We start from the raw sequence: 18794 nt of genomic DNA on the forward strand, positions 1-18794 counted from the left end.
AAGCCAGTGTGTCTGGGCAGGCTGCTAGGAGGTCGTGTTATGAAGACTACCTTCATTCACTAAAAAGTCTTTATGAACAACTTTATGAACAGATCCATTTGCTAATCAGAGGTGCACTGAACCCTACTCTGTGCTAGGCAGTGTGCTAGGCACCAGGGATACACTGGAGAACAGAGCAAAGTGACTGCCCTCAAGGAGCTTACGATATAGTGGTGGAGAGAGACCACTAACAAGTACACCAATTCACGTATATATCCATCAACTGTGCTGACAATTACATTTATACAGACAGCTATCCCTCAGGATCTGTGGGGAATTGATTCCAGGACCCCCGCGGATACCAAAATCCACGGATGCTCGAGTCCCTTATATAAATGGCACAGTACAGCTGGAGCATCCTCGGGGTCCGCATCCTACGGGGAGATGGTCATCCTAGTTCCTCAGGGCAAAGCAGGAGCTCCACAGGCAAGGGCACGCGCAGAGAGCCCTCATGAGTCCAGAGAGCTGACTCGCCTGTGTTCCGCGGCCTGGCCCACGGTGGGTGGGAAGGACAGAGTTGACTGGGTAGTATTTTCAATTCTCCTTCAGCCCAGTCCCTGGACCCTGCCGTAAGTCCTCTCAGGGAGGAAACTGCAAATTAAACTCGGTTTTCCTTTAGAACCCAAGAAGAAGAACATGCCTGGTGGTTGGCTAGATTGGCTACTCCCTCCCTGTATTCTCACTGCAGCCTTTATTCATCCAGCAAGTGTGCCCTGAACATCTCTTCGGTGCCAAGCCTTCATCACACCACACAACAGGGGCTTATTGTCCTGTCTCTGTCCAGAGAACTTCCTGAGAGTGGAGGCCACACATCTACTGAAACCAGGGAGGCAGTCCTGAGCCACGGCTTGGAGCGTGGGTTCCCAGTTAGGCAACCAGGGTTTCAAGCCAGGTGCTACCTCTTGGTCATTATGTGACCAGTTTCTCCCCTGTACAAATGGGGTAATGGCAGTACCTACTTCCCAGGGCTCTTGAGGGTTTTCACCGAGATTATACACACAAAGCATTTAGAAAAATGCCTAGAAACAGTAAACAATAAATGTAAGCTGTCGTTAGCATTATCTCTAGGCAGCCTAGCAAGCTCCCCAAAACTGTTGAGAGATGACTGCCCTAATTAGAATAAGAAGCCAACGTTACTGAGCCCCATTCCATGCCAGGCTTGGTGCCAGGCACATGGGAGTTGGTTGCTTGATTTAAATCTCAGCACCCAGCCCCGCTTTCCTGATCAGGAAGCTGAGGCTCAGGGAGGTGAAGTGACTTGTAAGAGGCCACAAAGCCAAGTCGGGTTCCAAATTCAGCTCCTTGGATGCTGGCTCAGTGACCTATCCCCAGGGCCCGAGGCCTGAGAGGCAAATCTCTCCAAGAATGGCAGATGAGTGGTGGGAGGCTGCCCTCGAGCGTGACATAATCACACCGAACATCATGTTCTAGGCACTGGGCTAGGTGTTGTCACATATGGGCCAACAGAGCCCTCATAATTATTTAGTGAAGCCCCAATTCATGGATTATAACTGGCGTTGGAAAGACTGCGTCACTGGCCGCAATCACACATGTGCTATGGGCAGAACTGGGCCTAGATCCCAGCCTCCCCTGACCCCAAGGTTGTGAGGGCATCAATCACTGCCCTGGGCCCTCTGGAGCAAAAGCTACCCCCTCAAACAAGCAGCCTACACTGCAGAAGTGAGAGGGCCGAGGGGAGGAGCTGAGGGACGGCTGTCCAGAGGATGTGCAAGAAGCAGGGCATCCCAGGGCTAGACACTGCGTCACCCCAGAGACCCCACTTACTCTGTGTCCCACAGGAATGGGGCCCCTGGAAACGTGTGAGGGTACAGCTCAGAGGCTAATAAATAGAGACCCACCATACGACCCAGCAATTCCACTTTTGGGTATTTATCAAACAAAGTAAAAGTAAAAACACTAATTAGAAAAGATAGAACACACCACAATGTTCATAACAGCACTAATTACAATTGCCAAGATACGGAAGCAACGTACGTGCCCATCAACAGGTGAATGGATAAAGAAGATGCAGTATATATATATATATATATATATATATATATATATATATATACACACACACACACATACATATGTATATAATATATATATTTTATACACATACATTATACACACACACAATGGAATATTACTCAACCATAAAAAAGAATGAAATTTTGCCATTTGCAGCAACATGGATGGACCTGCAGGGTATTATGCTAAGTCAGACAAAGACAAATACTGTGTGATATCACTTATATGTGGAATCTAAAAAATAATACAAACTAGTGAATATAACATAAAGAAACAGACTCACAGATATAAAGAACAAGCTAGTGGTTACTAGTGGGGAGAGGGATGGGAGAAGGGGCAATATAGGGGTAGGGGATTAAGAAGCATAGACTATTAGGCATAAAATAAGCTACAGGGATATATTGTACAACATGGGGAATATAACGAATATTTTATAATAACTATAAATGAAGTATAACCTTTAAAAATTGTGAATCGCTATATTGTACACCTGTAACATATAATATTGTACAGCAACTATACTTCAATTTAAAATAAAGAATTGTGAAGGATCTGAGACTTCACCCTACTAACAAGCTAACCTAACAGATGCTGGTAGAAAACACAAGATTCTTGGGTCAGAGACAAGGGACTATTTTGCTCTGTATCTTACCATAGTCAATCCCTACTTTAGTGGAAGAGTTAACAATTTATAGAATTACAAAAAAATATGACCAAATCAGCATTCGGAAGCTCTAAGAAATATAAAATAAAATATTAAATGCAGAGGATGTACTAAGAAAATGAAGAGATCCAAATAATCCTATTTGGATTAGTCCCCGAATAATGCAGAGCTGGAGGTGGCCAGCCAGAGTTTCAGGACAGGGTAAGGCTCCCCCAGGACCGTAATCCAGTCGGGGGCCCTGCACTAACAGTCCTCAGCTGATGCCTGGGCCATAAAACCACACACGAGAAGCCGAGAAACAAACTCAGGGAAGTTTTTCAAAACCTCACAACCCCTTGGTGCCTGGCATTCTCATTTATTTATAGGTATAAATCACAGAGAAGTGAAGAAGTCTGCCAAAGGTCGCAGAGAAGTGGCTGGCGAGTTAAATTCTCGTCCCACAAAGTAGAACTTTTCAGCTGTCTCTCAGACGTTACTCGAAAGCTCTGGGGGTGCAAGCACAGTTCAGGAAGGGCCTCTGAGGCCGCATGCGTTGGCCTCGGGAGCATTGCCGGCCAGGCCAGGAGTGATGGCTTTGTCATGACCCCACGTGGGAGTGGCAGTTTCTAGACAGTGATTAGCAGACAGAGAAATAAGCTAGTTTTCCCACTCATTTCTCTCTCTCTCTCTCTCTCTCTCTCTCTCTCTCTCTCTCTGCATGTGTGTGGATATGCATGGAGAGCCAAGTGAGAAAAAAATGAAGAAATTCTAGAAATTCCAAAAAGCAGAGGCAACAGATTCCATCTACAATTCCACACTTCTCTTAAACACATTACCTGATCTAACAGGGAATTCATCTCCGGGGTAAATAGAAGACTTCTTTCAACTCAATTCTAATGTTTATACCTTGAGTCAAAAAGTACTTCCTGAAGCATAAACGTGGCAGCTTCAGTATTTCAAAAACTTTAGAAAGAATTTAAGTTCCTTTCATCTTCCTTCTTCTACAGCCAAAAATTTACCTTCCTGTGGAAAAAGCACTTTTTCCCCCCTGTGTCTTTTACAGTCTAGAAGATTCAGGCAGAAAGAATGGGAGAGGTCTTCAGACCTTTTCTTGTCCCGTTTCTCCTCTGATGGCCTAATGAGAAAGTGGCTTGGGGCCGTAGGTTGCACCGTATAAACGGTAATTTCTAAGTGTCCAACTCCCTCTCTAGATCGGGGCTCTTCCAGGTCAGGGACCTGGGTAAAGCTGCCTCTGCCTCTCACAGTTCTTGGCCTAACATAATACTCAATGCATGTTTGTTGAATGAGCAAATGAAGGAATGAGTGAGTGAATGAGTGATCGACTGAATAAACAGAGCCTGTGGGGAGACCCCATTGTTGCACTTTTCCCAGCAGAAGAAATTTTCCAGGCTGTTACACTAATTAGGGCTAATATTCTCAGTTATTTTGAGGATTGCTTGAAATTTGCTGCTAATTTAAATAAAATGGTTACATTTACTCATTAACCAATTAGCATGCTTAGCAGCAACTTCACCTCACTAATTTGATTAGTTACACTAGGCTTTCTCCCACCCAAGGCCTTCTCCAAGACCCGGGAATATCACAATGCTATCAGAGTGAACTTTTTAAACAACGTTTAAGCAGAATCTCTCAAAGGGTTGAAACAGGTGAACCCCAACCCTCTTCCTCGTCCAAGCTGCCTTTGGGTCTCTGATGTCTTTGGGCCCCACTATAAGTTACTCTACAATACCACTCTATCACTAGACCAAATTTGTTCTTCAAGGGAAATGAAACTTTTCAAACTATGAGGACTTCCTGAAAGACAACCTAGCATGTGTTTGATGGATGAATGAATGAATGAAACTGGAGGAGAAAATGGAACACAAAATACAGGCATCCTTCCTAGACCTGTCTTGGCCAGTAGATTGTGCTGTGACCCCAGGCAAGTAGTTCCCATCCCCAGTTGCCATTTTCTTGTTTTCTTATTTGTCAGAGGAGGAAGTGATTTAGAAAATACCTAACTTTGTGTGGCAGAGACAAGGCTTCCTGGGCACCCAGAAAACTCTAACTTCTAGTGAGGCAGGGCCACGTGATAGCTCTGGTGAATCGAATGTGACAGGAAGTGATGTGAGGCACTTTTCGTCTGAGGCACGGAAGTCAGGTTTCTAGTCACACTTTTCCTCTTTGAGGGTGTTGGGGGTTGAATTGTGTACCTCAAAAATTCGTATGTTGAAGTCCTAACATCTAGTACCTCAGAATGTGACCTTATTTGGAAATAAGTATAATAAACAATTACACTGCAGATGTAATTATTTAAGTTAGGATGAGGTCATTCTGGAGTGGTGGTCCCTAATCCAATATGACTGGCATCCTCATAAAGAGGGGGAATTTGGACACAGACAAGCACACGGGGAGAACACCATGTGATGATGGAGTTATGCTGCCCCCAGCCAAGGAACTACCAGAAGCTAAGGAGAGAGGCCTGGGATTGATCCTTTCCTAGCGCCTTTGGAGAGAGCACGGCCCTGCCGGCATCTTGGTCTTGGACTTCTAGCCTTCAGAACTGTGAGATGATAAATTTCTGTTCTCTAAGCCACCCAGTCTGCACTCCTTTGTTACGGCTGCTCTAGGAAATAATTGGGGGAAAAGTCCACGTGCTTCGATTGTGAATCCACAAGGGTACCCAAGTCACTAAGGGCCTGGAGAGTCACCCCACCTTTAGCCAACTTTGTGAAAAGACTAAGAGAACTACCTAAAACCTGGAAATAAGGCAAAAAAGGACGGGAGGTTACCTATCCTTTAAATATCATAACTGGAGCGTCGTCTAACAAGCCCACCCAAGAGTATGTAATTTTCCAAGAGAATATACCTGTGTTTGACTTTGTTATTTACCTTTTGATTAGTACCCAGACACTATGAAGTTAAACGTTAACTTCTAGATTCCTGTCTGGGTAGAAAAGATCACATTAAAGGCTATGATTTTATTTCCCTGTAGGACATTAACGACTTTTGTATCTAATCTATAATCTTATTCTAACACTCTTTTTTAGAAAATGCTTACAGATACTGAGTTCCTCAAATACTTTCAGTACCTGCTTACTGTTTCCCTTATTAATGAGTTAAATACGTTTTTATCCCTTGTTCATTTTAACTTGTTTAATGTTTAATGTAAAATGTTTTACTTTTTTGAATTGACAAAATTAACTTGTTTGGTTAATGTCAGTGAGGTTTGGGGATTGATTATTACCTGGCTGATACAGGTTCTCTCTGGTTTTAAAACCCCAAATGAAAAAACCTTAGAAATTTGGATGAAGGAAGCAACAAAGGGAAGTTCATCCTCAAAGTCGGCAAGATGAACTTGACCAGGTCGCAGTCCTGCTTTCTTGTCCTCTTCCTCCTTCACCATTCTTGCCTGGCTGAAATCCAAGGCATGCAGCTCAACTGTGGCCATATACACAATTCCCAAGAAAGAAAAGAGTTCAAGCCCTGGCTGGGTTGAAGACTGAGGATGAAATAATATAGAAAAGTCTGTTTCCAGCACTAGAATGGCAACTTCGTGAGGGCAGCGACTTCCATATGGCTCATCACTGTCTCGCAAGGCCAAGAGCAGTATCTGGCAAATTATGGACTCTCATTCGTTAAAGAAAAATTTAAAAAGGTAATGAATTAAAAAGCCATAGAACTTCAGGGTGGGGGTGCCCTTAGGGATTTCTCAGCTTAAGCATCCACATGACATAGGAACCCTGCACAATGCCCCTGGAGCCCGCCACCTCTGATGACGGAGAGGCCACGACTGCCTGAGCCAATGACTGGAAAAAGTTTCCTTTACACTCAGTCAAAAAATCTGTGTCCTTATAATTTTGGAAGTTTCATGTCTCTCTTAAATCTGCTCCTCTCCAGGCTAAACAATTCTCATTCGTAAGGACGTGGTCTTGAATCTCTTTACCAATCTGGTAATAATTATCCAATATTTAGTAAGCAATGACTGTGTACCAGGTTTGTTGTCTAAGTGTTTTACGTGCATCAATTTATTTAATTCTTATAACAATCCTAAAATGTAGACACTACTATAATCTCTACTTTATAGGTTATGAAATTGACACAAAGAAGTTATGACACCTATCCAGGGAACCGGGTTAGTAAGTGGTAGGGCTGGGATTTGAACCCAGGTAGTCTGGTTCTTGACCACTCTATACCTCATCATTTGCCTTTCAACATTTTTACTCTTCCTATCAAGTGTGATGCTCGGGGAGGAACATGTGAGGTTTCATAACAGAGCCCAGAAAGACTGTCACCTAGGGCAGGTCTCTGTTCCCCAGACAACGTGAGGTACCACATCCCTCCTCTGGAGTTGTACAGTGCACAACCTGCATAATTGGACGTGGCAGTCCCATCTGTGAACTTCCCTGGCTTCTCCTTGACCTCTGTGGCCATGGTACCAAGAGATTTGCTGAGAGCTGTTAGTAGGAGGGGAAAATGTTCCTGGAAATGAATATTGAGCACTTAATTTGGATCAATTCTGGGAGATTCAGAGTATCCCTGAGGCCTGTATCTGTCCACAGTCCCCTTCTGAGATGTACCCTGACCTTGTACTAAGGTGATATCCCTGAGCTCCTCCTTTTCTCGTCTCTTCCATGAGCCAATGAAATTCTTAAGGGCTAGTGGATGCCTTTGGGAAGCCTTGAGAGCCAGAGGCCCTGCCTCCTCACCCATCGCTTACCCCTGTACCCATGTCCACCCCTAGTGGATGCATGAACTCCCGCCAAGGATACACAGCCCATCTCCAGGATGACCCAGTTCTCCCCAGCTCTCCCAACTCACTGGGAAGGCCATACTCAACAAACTCCTGCCACGGCAGAGTACCTACACCTCTCTGTTCTGGGAAGTGTGTGTGATCTGAGGCTCGTCTCAAGCCTCCTTACCTCTGGGCTGTGCACCTCAGCTGCAGGCCTGCTAGGAGAGGGCGACTGGGCCCAGTTGGGGTTGTTCCACATACAGCCCACTTATACGAGGGTTCTGTGAGGAACGGGGAGGGGGACCCAAGTCTGCTTGCTGCAGCTCCACATCGAGAAGCTGATTTACAAAGCCTCAAGGGAAGGCAGCTCCCAGAATTCCTGGCAAGCACAGCACAAACTCACAGCTTCCCAGGCCAACTGAATTTCAGAACAAAAGAATTCGAGGTAAGCAGATTGTCAGAGCTGGCCGAGCTGGGCCTGGAGATGGCCAGTCCAACTTCCTGGCTTGCAGATAAGAATACAGACCCAGACAAACCTAATCAGTGGTGCTAGAGATCAGAATTGTCATTACCTCTGTGTAGAGGTATTGACCAAGAGGCGCAATGAGGAGGCCCACTGGGGCGATGAGTTTGATCTGGGTGGTGCCTGTACAGCGTCTACACTTGTGGAAACTCATTGAACTGCACACCTAAGATGTGTGTACTTTAGTGTGAAAGTACACCTCAATAAAAGAATAAAACAAAATAAAGGTCCAGGGAGGGTTAAGGTGACATTGCAAATGTGTGGCAAGACCAGGCCCAGGACTCAGGCTTCCTCACGCCCCATTCACTGCCCTCGCCCCTACACCCCTGCATTTTCTGCTGCTGTAGCAAAATGCTCTCGTAGTCTATGGGCCGGCTCTGACCAGAGCAGGCACCTACGGCACATGGCACGTGAGGCCAAGGAAAGTCAGTCCAATGTGGGCTGGAGTTAGAAACTGGAGGGTATTTATACTGAGCAAGGCTCAATGGGCAGTGATAATAATAATATTATCATGATAGCAATACTAATAGCTAACATTTATTGAGCACTATTTAAATGTATTCCATCCTTTCAACAACCGTTATGGTATATACCGTTATTAATCCACAAGTTACAGATTAAAAAAATAGGCCCAGATGGAAAAACCTGCCCGAAGGTTCCCAACTAGAAAGTTCCAAAGCTGACATCTGGACTCAGGCGAGCTGGCTCCAGAATCCACACTCCTGACAACACAGGCTGCCCCGTATTGAATCATCTGCACCTGGCAGACCGGCAGCCTCTGCTTGAACAGACAGCCATCACCCCACGGAGGAAACACCTGACGCTCGGTCAGGGACCTAGATAAGCACCAACCCTGCACGTTTCCACACAGATTTGTTAAAAGAAAGTTTACCTGTTGTGTCCTTGGTCGTAGGCATTACAAAGCAGAGAGGGAATTTACACAAAGACCCAACTACCTCTGACCTGGCCATCTTGACTCACACTCAAGAACAACTGAAGACTGAGGTGCCTGGATGCATTTATAATCAGAGAAATGCAAATTAAAACTACCATGTGATAGCTCTATACACCCACCGTGATGTCTAGAAGTTTAAAAAGACAGACAGTACCAAATGCTGGCAAGACCAGGGAATAACTAGGACTCTAATATATGGCTGGTGGGGGTAAAAATTAACACAACGACTTTGGAAAACTGACAGTATTTTTGATGACTCTGGCCACCATAACAAAATGCCGCAGGCTGGGCGGCTTAAACAACGGAAGCTTATTTTCACACAGTTTTGGAGTCTGGAAGTGCAAGACCAAGGTGCTGGCATTCCGTTTCTTGTGAGGGAGTTCTCTTCCTGGCTTGCAAACGACTCCCTCCTTGGTGTGTCCTCACGTGGCAGAGAGAGACAGACAGGGAATGAGGAGCTCTCTGGTGGCTCTTCTTAGAAGGACACCAATCCTCTCACATCAGGGCTCCACTTTATGGCCTTATTTAACCTAATTACTTCCTTACACCGAATATAGTCAGGATTAGCACTGCAACACGTGGATTTTGGGGTGACACAATTTCAGTCAATAGCATTCTGCTCTTGGCCCCCCGAATTCCTTTCCTTCTCTAAGTCAACATACATTCATTTCATCCCGCCAGCCCCGAAAGTCTTAACTCATTCCAGCATCAACTCGTCTAAAGTCCAAATATCATCTAAATATCATCTAAATCAGATATGTGTGAGACACAAGGTGTGATTCATCCTGAGGCAAAATTTCTCTCCAGCTAAGACACTGTGAAATCAGACAAGTTATGTGCTTTCAAAATGTGATGGTGGGACAGGCATAGGATAGATGATCGTGTTCCAAAAGGGAGAAGTTGAAAGGAAGAAAGGGTCGATGGGCCCCAACAAGCCCAAACCACAGCAAGGCAAATTCCACTCGATCTTAAGGCTCAAGAATAACCATCTTTTGTCTCGATACTCTGCCCTCCAGGCCCACTGGGGTGGCAGCATCACCCTCATGTCTCTGCAGGGCCACCTGCCCCTTCAGCTCTCTGGAGTGGTCCCACCCAAGGTGCTCGCTGCTTTGGCCCTACCCCTCTGGTACTGGGTCATCCTTGCCCACTGAAACCAGAGCAGCAGGCCTATCCTTTGAGGGAATGGCCTTACCCCTGGGCCTGTGCTGGGAGTGGCAGCCCTGATGATCTCTACATCACCTTCAGTACTATTCTTCCCTTTTCTTGAGGAATAGTGCATGTTCACAACTGAATAGCTATGTGGTCCCATCTTATAGAATCCAAGAAGTCCAATAGCGTTCCTTCACTCTGCCCCACTTTTTCTCTAGTTCAAACTGGCAGTGTCTCTGCTGGTATAAGCCCATCTCTACTGATGCCTTCTGCTGTGAGATGACTAATTAAGTCATGAATCCCACCCATGATCTCTTAATCAAATGGTTGTTCAGTCACACTCTTGATATTCTCTCCAGAAGAAGCTTTCTCATTTTTTTGCAAAGTGAACAGGCTAAGAATTTCCCAAATCTTCAAGTTAAGGTTAAATGAGGTCATAAGGGTACAGCTCTGATCCAATTGGGTTAGTGTTCCTTTAAGAAGAGACACCAGGGCTTCCCTGTTGGCACAGTGGTTGAGAGTCTGCCTGCCGATGCAGGGGACACGGGTTCGTGCCCCGGTCCGGGAAGATCCCACATGCCGCGGAGCGGCTACGCCTGTGAGCCATGGCCACTGAGCCTGCGCGTCCAGAGCCTGTGCTCCGCAACGGGAGAGGCCACAACAGTGAGAGGCCCGCATACCACAAAAAAAAAAAGACACCAGAGAGCTTGCTTATTCTCCCCGTCACGTGAGGACACAGCGTGAAGGCGACAATCTGCAGGCTAGAAAGAGAGCTCTCAGCAGAAAGCTGGCACTTTTTTTTTTTTTTTTTTTTTTGCGGTACGCGGGCCTCTCACTGTGTGGCCTCTCCCGTTGCGGAGCACAGGCTCCGGACGCGCAGGCTCAGCGGCCATGGCTCACGGGCCCAGCCGCTCCGCGGCATGTGGAATCTTCCCGGACCGGGGCACGAACCCGTGTCCCCTGCATCGGCAGGCGGACTCTCAACCACTGCGCCACCAGGGAAGCCCCTCAGCTGGCACTTTGATCTTGAACTTTAAGCCTCATAACTGAGAAAATAAATTTCTATGGTTTAAGCTACCCAGCCTATGGCATTCTATTATGGCAGCCCTAGCAGACTAATGTAGGTACTGTCTACAGAAAATGAACATATACTGGTTTGCAAGGCAGAAATAGAGACACAGATGTAGAGAACAAACATATGGACACCAAGGGTGGAAAGCTGGGGGGTGGGGTGGGATGAACTGGGAGATTGGGATTGACATATATACACTAATATGTATAAAATAGATAACTAATAAAAAGAAAAGGAACATATGTCAACCCTATGGCTCAGTGATTCGACTCCTAGGTATAAATCCAAAAGAAATTAGTACATATGTGCACCAAAAGACATGGACAAGATGTTCACAGCAGCAGTATTCGTAATTCTCCCAACCTGGCAATAGTCCAACTGTCCATCAACAGTAGACTATATAGTGAAAATGGTATATCCACAAGATGCAATACTACATAGTAACAAAAATGAGTGGATTACAACTACACGTAACAGTAAGGAAGTACTTTACAGATACGATGGAAGAAAGATGCCAACATGAGAAAGCATATACCCTATGATGCCATTTACATAAAATTCAAAATCAAGCAATAATGTTTTTTCTTGACCTGGGTGCTGGTTACATGAGTGTGTTTGCCCTGAAAATTCATTAATCCTGTACACTTATCATTTGTCTATTTTCTGTATATATGTTCTATGTCAATAAAAAGTTTACATAAAAATAGTCACTCATTAAAAATGTCACACCATTGTAATAATGGAGAATGAGTTGCTATACTGTGTGGTGTGAAGGCAGTGCGATCTGCTGACCTGTGACTGACCACTCAGTGGTGTCACAGCAGCTTGGCCCACAGAAAGGACAAGGTGGTGGAGATCACGGTGGACAGCTGCTGGGAAGTCTCGGCATCGTACACCGGGTACACACACATCGCAATCTCCTTTAGCTGTGTGTTTAGGCAGGTAACAACTCTTTTAAGCACTAAATTGCAATTGCACGAATATACGCATCTTCTATACTAAGATACCTTTTAAAAATCATTGTACACTTCTGGAGGTAAGGTAAGTAAACTCTGAAAATGTCAAGTCATAACAGGTCAGTCTACGGCACTCTTGGTCAAGAATTCCCCACTGTACTCTGTTGAATAAACCATTTCTCTTGCCAGTGTCTCAACAACCTCTTCAGATATCTGAAGCCTAGGCTATAAATGGAGAATTTTGGGGGGATAACTTACTTTCCTGGTAGCTTCCCTTTATTCTCCACCAGAAAGTCAGAGGAGCTAGAAAGGATCTCATGGCTATAAATTTTGGTCCCAGCTATGATCTACTAAAGGGCAGAGCCTGAGGCTGTGAAGTGGCACTCCGAAGGGACTCTGAGACATCAGGGAGCCTGGGGAACTTTGGGTTCCCTCCTGCTAGGGAAAGGCATGGTTGCAAGAGCCAGGGCTGTAATTTACGCACAGTCTCCCCAACGGAGGCAGGTGTTCCTCTTTAGAGATGTATCGCCTTCCTTGTGCCCCACCCCAGGGGGTCCTGGCAACCCAGCATCTGCTCCTTCAGACTCCTTCCAGGCATGGCAGGTATGACTCGCTTTTTTGCTCATGAGGATACTTCCTAATGAAAAGCTCCCAAGGCCTCTGGGCCCAGAGTAGCCATGACAGGGTTTAGCTTTTCCTTCCCCACACCAGACACACGCGTGCACGGGGATCTCTCAGAGCACTCACCTGGGGCGTCATCCCGTGGCAGATGTACACGATAGGAATATTCTCTGTGTCTGGACCCTGATCAAGACACAAATCAGTCTTCAGAGAGTTCTGCAGCTGAACACCAGAGGAGAGGCGGCCACACCGAAGAGAAAGGAACAGAGAAACAGGTGCATTAAATCAGGAGAAACAAGCATTCCACTGAGACAGGCTCTGCTTCCATAAGCAATCCGAGGCCCTCTGAATACTATGGAAACCAACAAGCACCAGCTTTTGCCTTGCATCAAGGTGCTGAGGAAAGACCAGCCTCCTCTGGAGGGGAAGCGTTAGGATGCTGTTACACAGCAAGCTGGGTTTGCGGCGCTGGGATAGTCTAGGTAAAAAGAAAAGATACGCGTGCACACACACGAGACGCTACTAGATTTTTCACTCCCTCCTTTTGCACAAGGGTGGCATAATGGCCTTCAGAAGTCCGTGGATAGAAGTCTTTGTTCTTGAGGGTTGGGGGAAGTGGGCAACATGTCAGCTGTTTGGGGGCCTGGGATATCCTCTAGGACCAGGCCTTCTCTGCTTCCTGCAAATCCAGCAGTGGTTGGCCAGGCCCCAGAGGAGGCCCAGCTGATGAGGGCTCTCCAGAGTGGGAGGTCTGGTGGGAGAATAAGAGAGAAAGGGGCCAGAGTGGGAGCAGGGGAAGAGAGAGGTATCTCTTATCCTCACCTACAAGCACATGGCAATCAACAGAACAAATGTCTGGGTACCATGAACCAATGTCTTACCACATCTAGGTAGGAAAGCAGGTATTCAATGTCCCCTTCCGGCTTAAGCTCACTCTCAGCCTTTGGAAAGGGCAGCTTACGGTCCACGTGGTCCTGCTCGCATGCCATAGCTGAGTAGACCGTGGCAGGCACCAACAAATAGCTTAGAATGAATTAACAGTTGTCTTTCTTTCCTCCCCTCTCCTGGTCCTTCTCTTTCTGAAATGTGACTATCTCATGATCCTCTTATTCTGTCCTAGGAGTCCAGATGAGAGACCAGACACTGTGGTCAGTGGGTGCTGGCCACTAGGATGGTGAGGCCATTTGGACTGGGTGTGGTGGATCTGCTGGGCCATGTGCAAGCAGAGGAATCCAGTGTGATCAAGGAGATGAGGCAGGAGGCAGATAGATTTAGAGACAAGAGAGATCATCCTGCCCCCACTCCAGTTTGAGTGGCTTCCCAGCTCAAGTGCTCATGTCCAGGCTTAGTTCCTAAGCCCATGAGAGTTTGTGGTATCTTTACCCACCTAAACTCGAGCTAGCTTCAATAGCTCTTCTTAGCAATCAAAGCACTCTGTTCACAACAGGAGGCTGGAGATCAGAGTCCAGGGGAGACCAGGGCAATGGGCCACAGGTGGGTCATCTATCTGGGGAAGGCCAGAGGCAGACAGCAGCTAAGTTTTCGTAGTCCTGATGGACGTGGCAGGAGTGCAGTGAACCCAGTTAAGGGGTGCGAAATGGAACAGATAACCAGAGGCCCACGTGTGCTCTATGCGACCCCTGTTCTTGACAGGGGACAAGGAACAGAGGCAAATCGTTTTCTCTCGAGCTCCCTTTCCTTTACTGGGTGAGAGCAGCTCAATCTCAAACTTGAAGTTTAGGGGTTCTGCAGAAATATGAGCATGTGTCAGCTCCCTAGGCAGGGCCCCAGAAGCATAGATGCAGCAAATCCTCTATCATAAACCAATTACGTGGCTGGCCTGTGTGGGAGGAGCATATGCAAATACTCTCTGGACTTCTCCCACAGCCCATGGAGGGGTGGGTGTCACATTTGAAGCCGAACACTGTAATCCATCAGTGAGACCTGCTAACTTCTACTGCAAAGAGAAAGTTCCAGAAAGCCCTGAAGTCAGACTTGGATCTCCCCTGGATCCCCAAAGCTGGCCTCTGAATGAGGGGTGGGTGGTGCCTTTTGATAAAGTCCTCCTTGGCTCTGTGTCATCCACCCCCCATTAAGTAGGTGGTCTGTTGAGGAAGCTGGGAGAGAGGGCTGAGATAGAATCCTGGCTCCAGCTGTGTGGCCTTGGACAAAGCAACATAATTCCTCGTCTGTTTCCTTCACTCTCAAATAGGGATGATACTAGTGCCAACCTCATAGGTTTGTGGATTAACTGAAACAATATCTACAAGTACTCAGCACAGGGCCTGACAAGTAGCAAATGTGCAATAATTGTTAGCTACTATTATCACCGCTATAACCTTTCTGAAGGCCGTTCAGGGAAACTAGCTTTTATGACTGCATCTATGTGCCAGGGCCCAGGTGAAGTGCTTTCCATGCGTTATCCCACCTAATTCTCAAAATAACATAGCCAGATCGGTAATACTATCTCTTTTAAGGGTGCAAGAAGTGTGTTACCGTAGGAAGCTCTGCACACCTCTCGGTCTGTCATGCTGTTCCCACTGCATGGACCCTCTGCCCTGGCCTTCTCTTTTCCCTGACTGAATCCTCCTCTTCCTGTGGTCCTCAGCTTCTCTGTCACTCTGGAAGCCTTTCCTGACCCACATCTGGGTGTGAGGCCAACACCTCCATTTCTCTGATTGCAGCACTTAACACGCTGTATTCTTGTCACTTCTCCACTTGCCCGTCTCCTCTATCAGTCACCAGACTAGCTCTCAGGCTTTCTAACTGCCTGCGACGTGGGTCAGCCCTGGCACATATTACACAGTAAGTATGTGTGAATGAATGAAGAAAATGAACAGTGAATGAATGGCATCATAGCTGGACAAATGGCAGAGCTGGAGTCTGTCGATCTCCAAAGTCCAAGCTCTTTCCATCATGCAAATGGAGACGATCCCTGAGACTGTGAAAGACGCCCCATGAAGTGATGTGACTATAACCTTTCAGGTTTTGCAAACTGTCAAGGTCACGTAGTGATTAAGTAGCAAAGCTAATGTTCAGAAGCAGGCATGTCTGTTTCCAGATGCTGCTCTATCTCTACGGTCAGCACCAGAGCTGGGATTATGCAGAGCCATGCCATCCCCCAGGCCCGGAGCTCGGTGATCCAGGCGGATGCCCATGCCCACACAACGGGGCCCACAGGCCCTTCAGCCTGCAGGAGGCATCAGTGGGACCTATTACTGGATTAATGGGCAGGGTTATATAGACTTGACAATGGCCTGAGAATCCCAGGGGGTTATTTGACCTGAGCAATGCAGTTTAGGCATGAGTTGGAAGGGAAAAAGAAAAAAAAAAAAAAAAAAAACAACGTGCCCCTGAGAAGACATCTGGTCTTTCCATTTCAGAATAAAAGTAATCACCAGGAAGAAAGATTCAGCCCCAGAAATCCTCTTGCTCTTGTGCTGCATCCTGCCCTGCCCATTGTCACCTTACTGCCCCCATTAAGAGTTCATTATGCTCCTGGACGAGCAAGCATATCTCTGCTCACGTAAGAACCCAGCCTGTTGAGGAGGCAGGAGGGAGGGGGGCTGGCTGGGCCCTGAACAGAAGCTGGCAGATGAACATGCAGGGGGTCAGAGACCCCCGCCAGGCCCAGGAACGGCTGCCACAGCTCAGCCCTCTGGGGTGGCAAGTGGAGGTTTTTCAGCACAACAGAGTGAACACAGCCCCAGCTGTGGACTCAGACGGATCTGGATCACAAGCCCGTATGTGCCACTCACTATTTGACCAACCAAAGGTTTCTGGGTGCGGTGGTGAGGAGACTACATGGTAAACCTGCTGTATGTGCTCATAAGATGAGACCCTTTTGCTTGGAAGACAAGAACGCCCTGGGCCAAGACCCAGAATTGCAATGGCTGCGTGCATACACCTCCACCGTATTGCTTTCCCCGCTTCTCTGGCTGAGTTTGGCTAACATTCTTTAGCTACAGCTGATAGCTTGGTGAGACCATGAATCCAGAAGCTTGCCCTGGCTCCCAGAGGTCTGGGCCAATAGTTTCTCTGGAGCCACAGTAGCATAACTATTCTGTCTGGGCTGGGTTCAACAGTGGCCAAGCAGCACACACAACTTGCTATGGGCTGAGTGTAGGGGTACCAGTAACTGCCGCATCCTCAGGATGGTTCTGGGGAGGTAGATGGGACTGATGGGCACCTCACAGTCCAGTGTGTTTCCACGGTGATGACAGGATCTGGAGCCTCAGGTAACAGCTGGGTGGCGCCAGCTGAGGAGTTTTCTGACATCTGAATTATACCAGCCTGGGAAGTGGAGAGGCAAGAGGCTACTGGGCGGTTCTCTCAGGACATGTCAGCCATGCCATGGGGACTCTTGTGGGAAGATATGACCCCCTCCTACAGGTTGGCCTCCGGGGACAACAGAGGCCCTGCAGGAGGGTGGGAAGGGGGGAGTTCCTGGGACCTTGGCTCTGTCTCCTTTAGAATCCTAGGATGTGAGAGTTGGGAGGCCCCCAGGGAACACTGAGGCCAAAGCTTCAGCAAGGATTCTTCTCCTCCCAGGCTGACGTTGTACCCATAATGTTCCTGCCGAGGCAGGCCTTGAACTCAGTTCTGAGCACAGGTCATCAGAGGAAGAGGCCTCAGTTCTTCCTTCAAATTTTCATCCTGGGATATCTAAAAGGTCTGAGGGGACACTGCAAAGGGAGGAATGACAGTGATATCAGAAGCTGATGTTTCAGATTCAGTTTCACTGTTGATTAACTGCGTGAATATGGGCAAGTCACTTTGCCTCTCTGTTTCCCCATCTGTAACACAGCAGGGGGTGGGGGTAAGGCAGGTGGCCCCAGGGGATAGTTTTGAGGGCTTAACTGTCATAGAAAATCTTTATGTGTTCAGTCAGCAAAAACCAGGTGAGATATCCAAAAATCAATCAGGTATTGAAAATACCTTAAGAGTTGTATGGTCCTGGGGATATTGGAAGAATGGGAGAGTTTATAATGTTCAAAGTATTTTAACCTTAGACACAAAATACATTTATGTATCTGAGACTTTCTTCTACCCACGAGGACAGTATTATTTTACCACACTTAACGTATAAAGAAACTAAGGCCAAAAGACATTAAGACACTTGCCCAGGAAGTGGCTGGGTCAAGATAGGAACCAGGTCCAAACCCTCTGCTCTGTCCCTCCATCTTGCTGCCTCTGCTGGGAGAACTGCTCGCTGCCAATCGATAAGTGGTACTAAAACATCCCTCAAAATACAGCAACTCAGGAAGGTTATATTTCCCAGAATGCCTTACCAGGAGGCTCTGTGTGAGTGAAAGACATAGCCCCGTGTGTGGGGGAGGCATGAAGGCTGGTTGGTAGAACTTCAGGCACCCATGCTTGAGGAACAGTGGAGTTTGTTACGTTGTCTTGCAATCTTAACCTGACTTCAGGTTTTTGTTTTATTAAGTGGGGTATGCAGGTTTGGGGCCAGAGCTGAATTGCTTAGGACTGTAAAGGAGAGACTAAGCACCTCTCTCAAGGGAATGGAGAGGTTTGGGCTATGAAAGCATAGGCTGCCTCACACTCAGCTCCAGAAATCAGCCTCTTGTCCACAGGTCTACCACACGTCCCATACTGGGGGACAAGAGGCTCTTCCCCTCCCTGACTCTCCACACCTCTCTCTGGTTCTGCTCTCTGTCTGCGTCTGGGCGAAACCCCGAGGGGCGAGCTCCTTACCACCCCATAGGCAATGATGTCTGAGTACATCCTCATCTCTGGGTACACGCTGACCAGGTACCACCGGAAGGTCTTGCACTGCAGCTGTTTTCTCAGAGCCTTCCTTGCAGTGATGTCCCCGATGTCGATTCCTGAGTCCTACACAGGATGCAAACACAGAGATTCAGCCACCACCAGGCCACAGCTTTTCCCTGAACCTCCCCAACCATGGTTCTGGAGACTGTCTGGTGAAGGGACAACCTGGGAATATAACTCATGCACTTCCCAACGTGTGCCTTGGCCCCATAACCGTCCCCATTTGGTCTGTGAAACATCAGACCAGCACTGATGGGGACCGTCATCAAAGGCCATT

General features: G+C 47.2%; 1 protein-coding gene across 5 annotated transcripts in view; it reads right to left on the reverse strand.

The window, feature by feature from the left end:
- The window catches only part of GALNT18 (polypeptide N-acetylgalactosaminyltransferase 18), a 350962-nt gene that overhangs the window by 50730 nt on the left and 281438 nt on the right, over nt 1-18794 (reverse strand). For 4 of the 5 annotated variants that reach the window (XM_033862552.2, XM_033862550.2, XM_073808621.1 and 1 more), the window contains 2 exons: nt 18443-18580; nt 12854-12949 (listed from right to left, as the gene is read on the reverse strand). In XM_033862552.2, the coding sequence (XP_033718443.2) occupies nt 12854-12949; nt 18443-18580 (234 nt within the window). Of the gene's footprint in view, nt 1-12853; nt 17021-18442; nt 18581-18794 lie in introns of those variants that run through there. The other variant, XM_073808622.1, reaches the window with a different exon arrangement.

The sequence above is a fragment of the Tursiops truncatus genome, chromosome 8 (assembly GCF_011762595.2).
Source record: "Tursiops truncatus isolate mTurTru1 chromosome 8, mTurTru1.mat.Y, whole genome shotgun sequence".
In the NCBI taxonomy this organism is placed as follows: Eukaryota; Metazoa; Chordata; class Mammalia; order Artiodactyla; family Delphinidae; genus Tursiops; species Tursiops truncatus.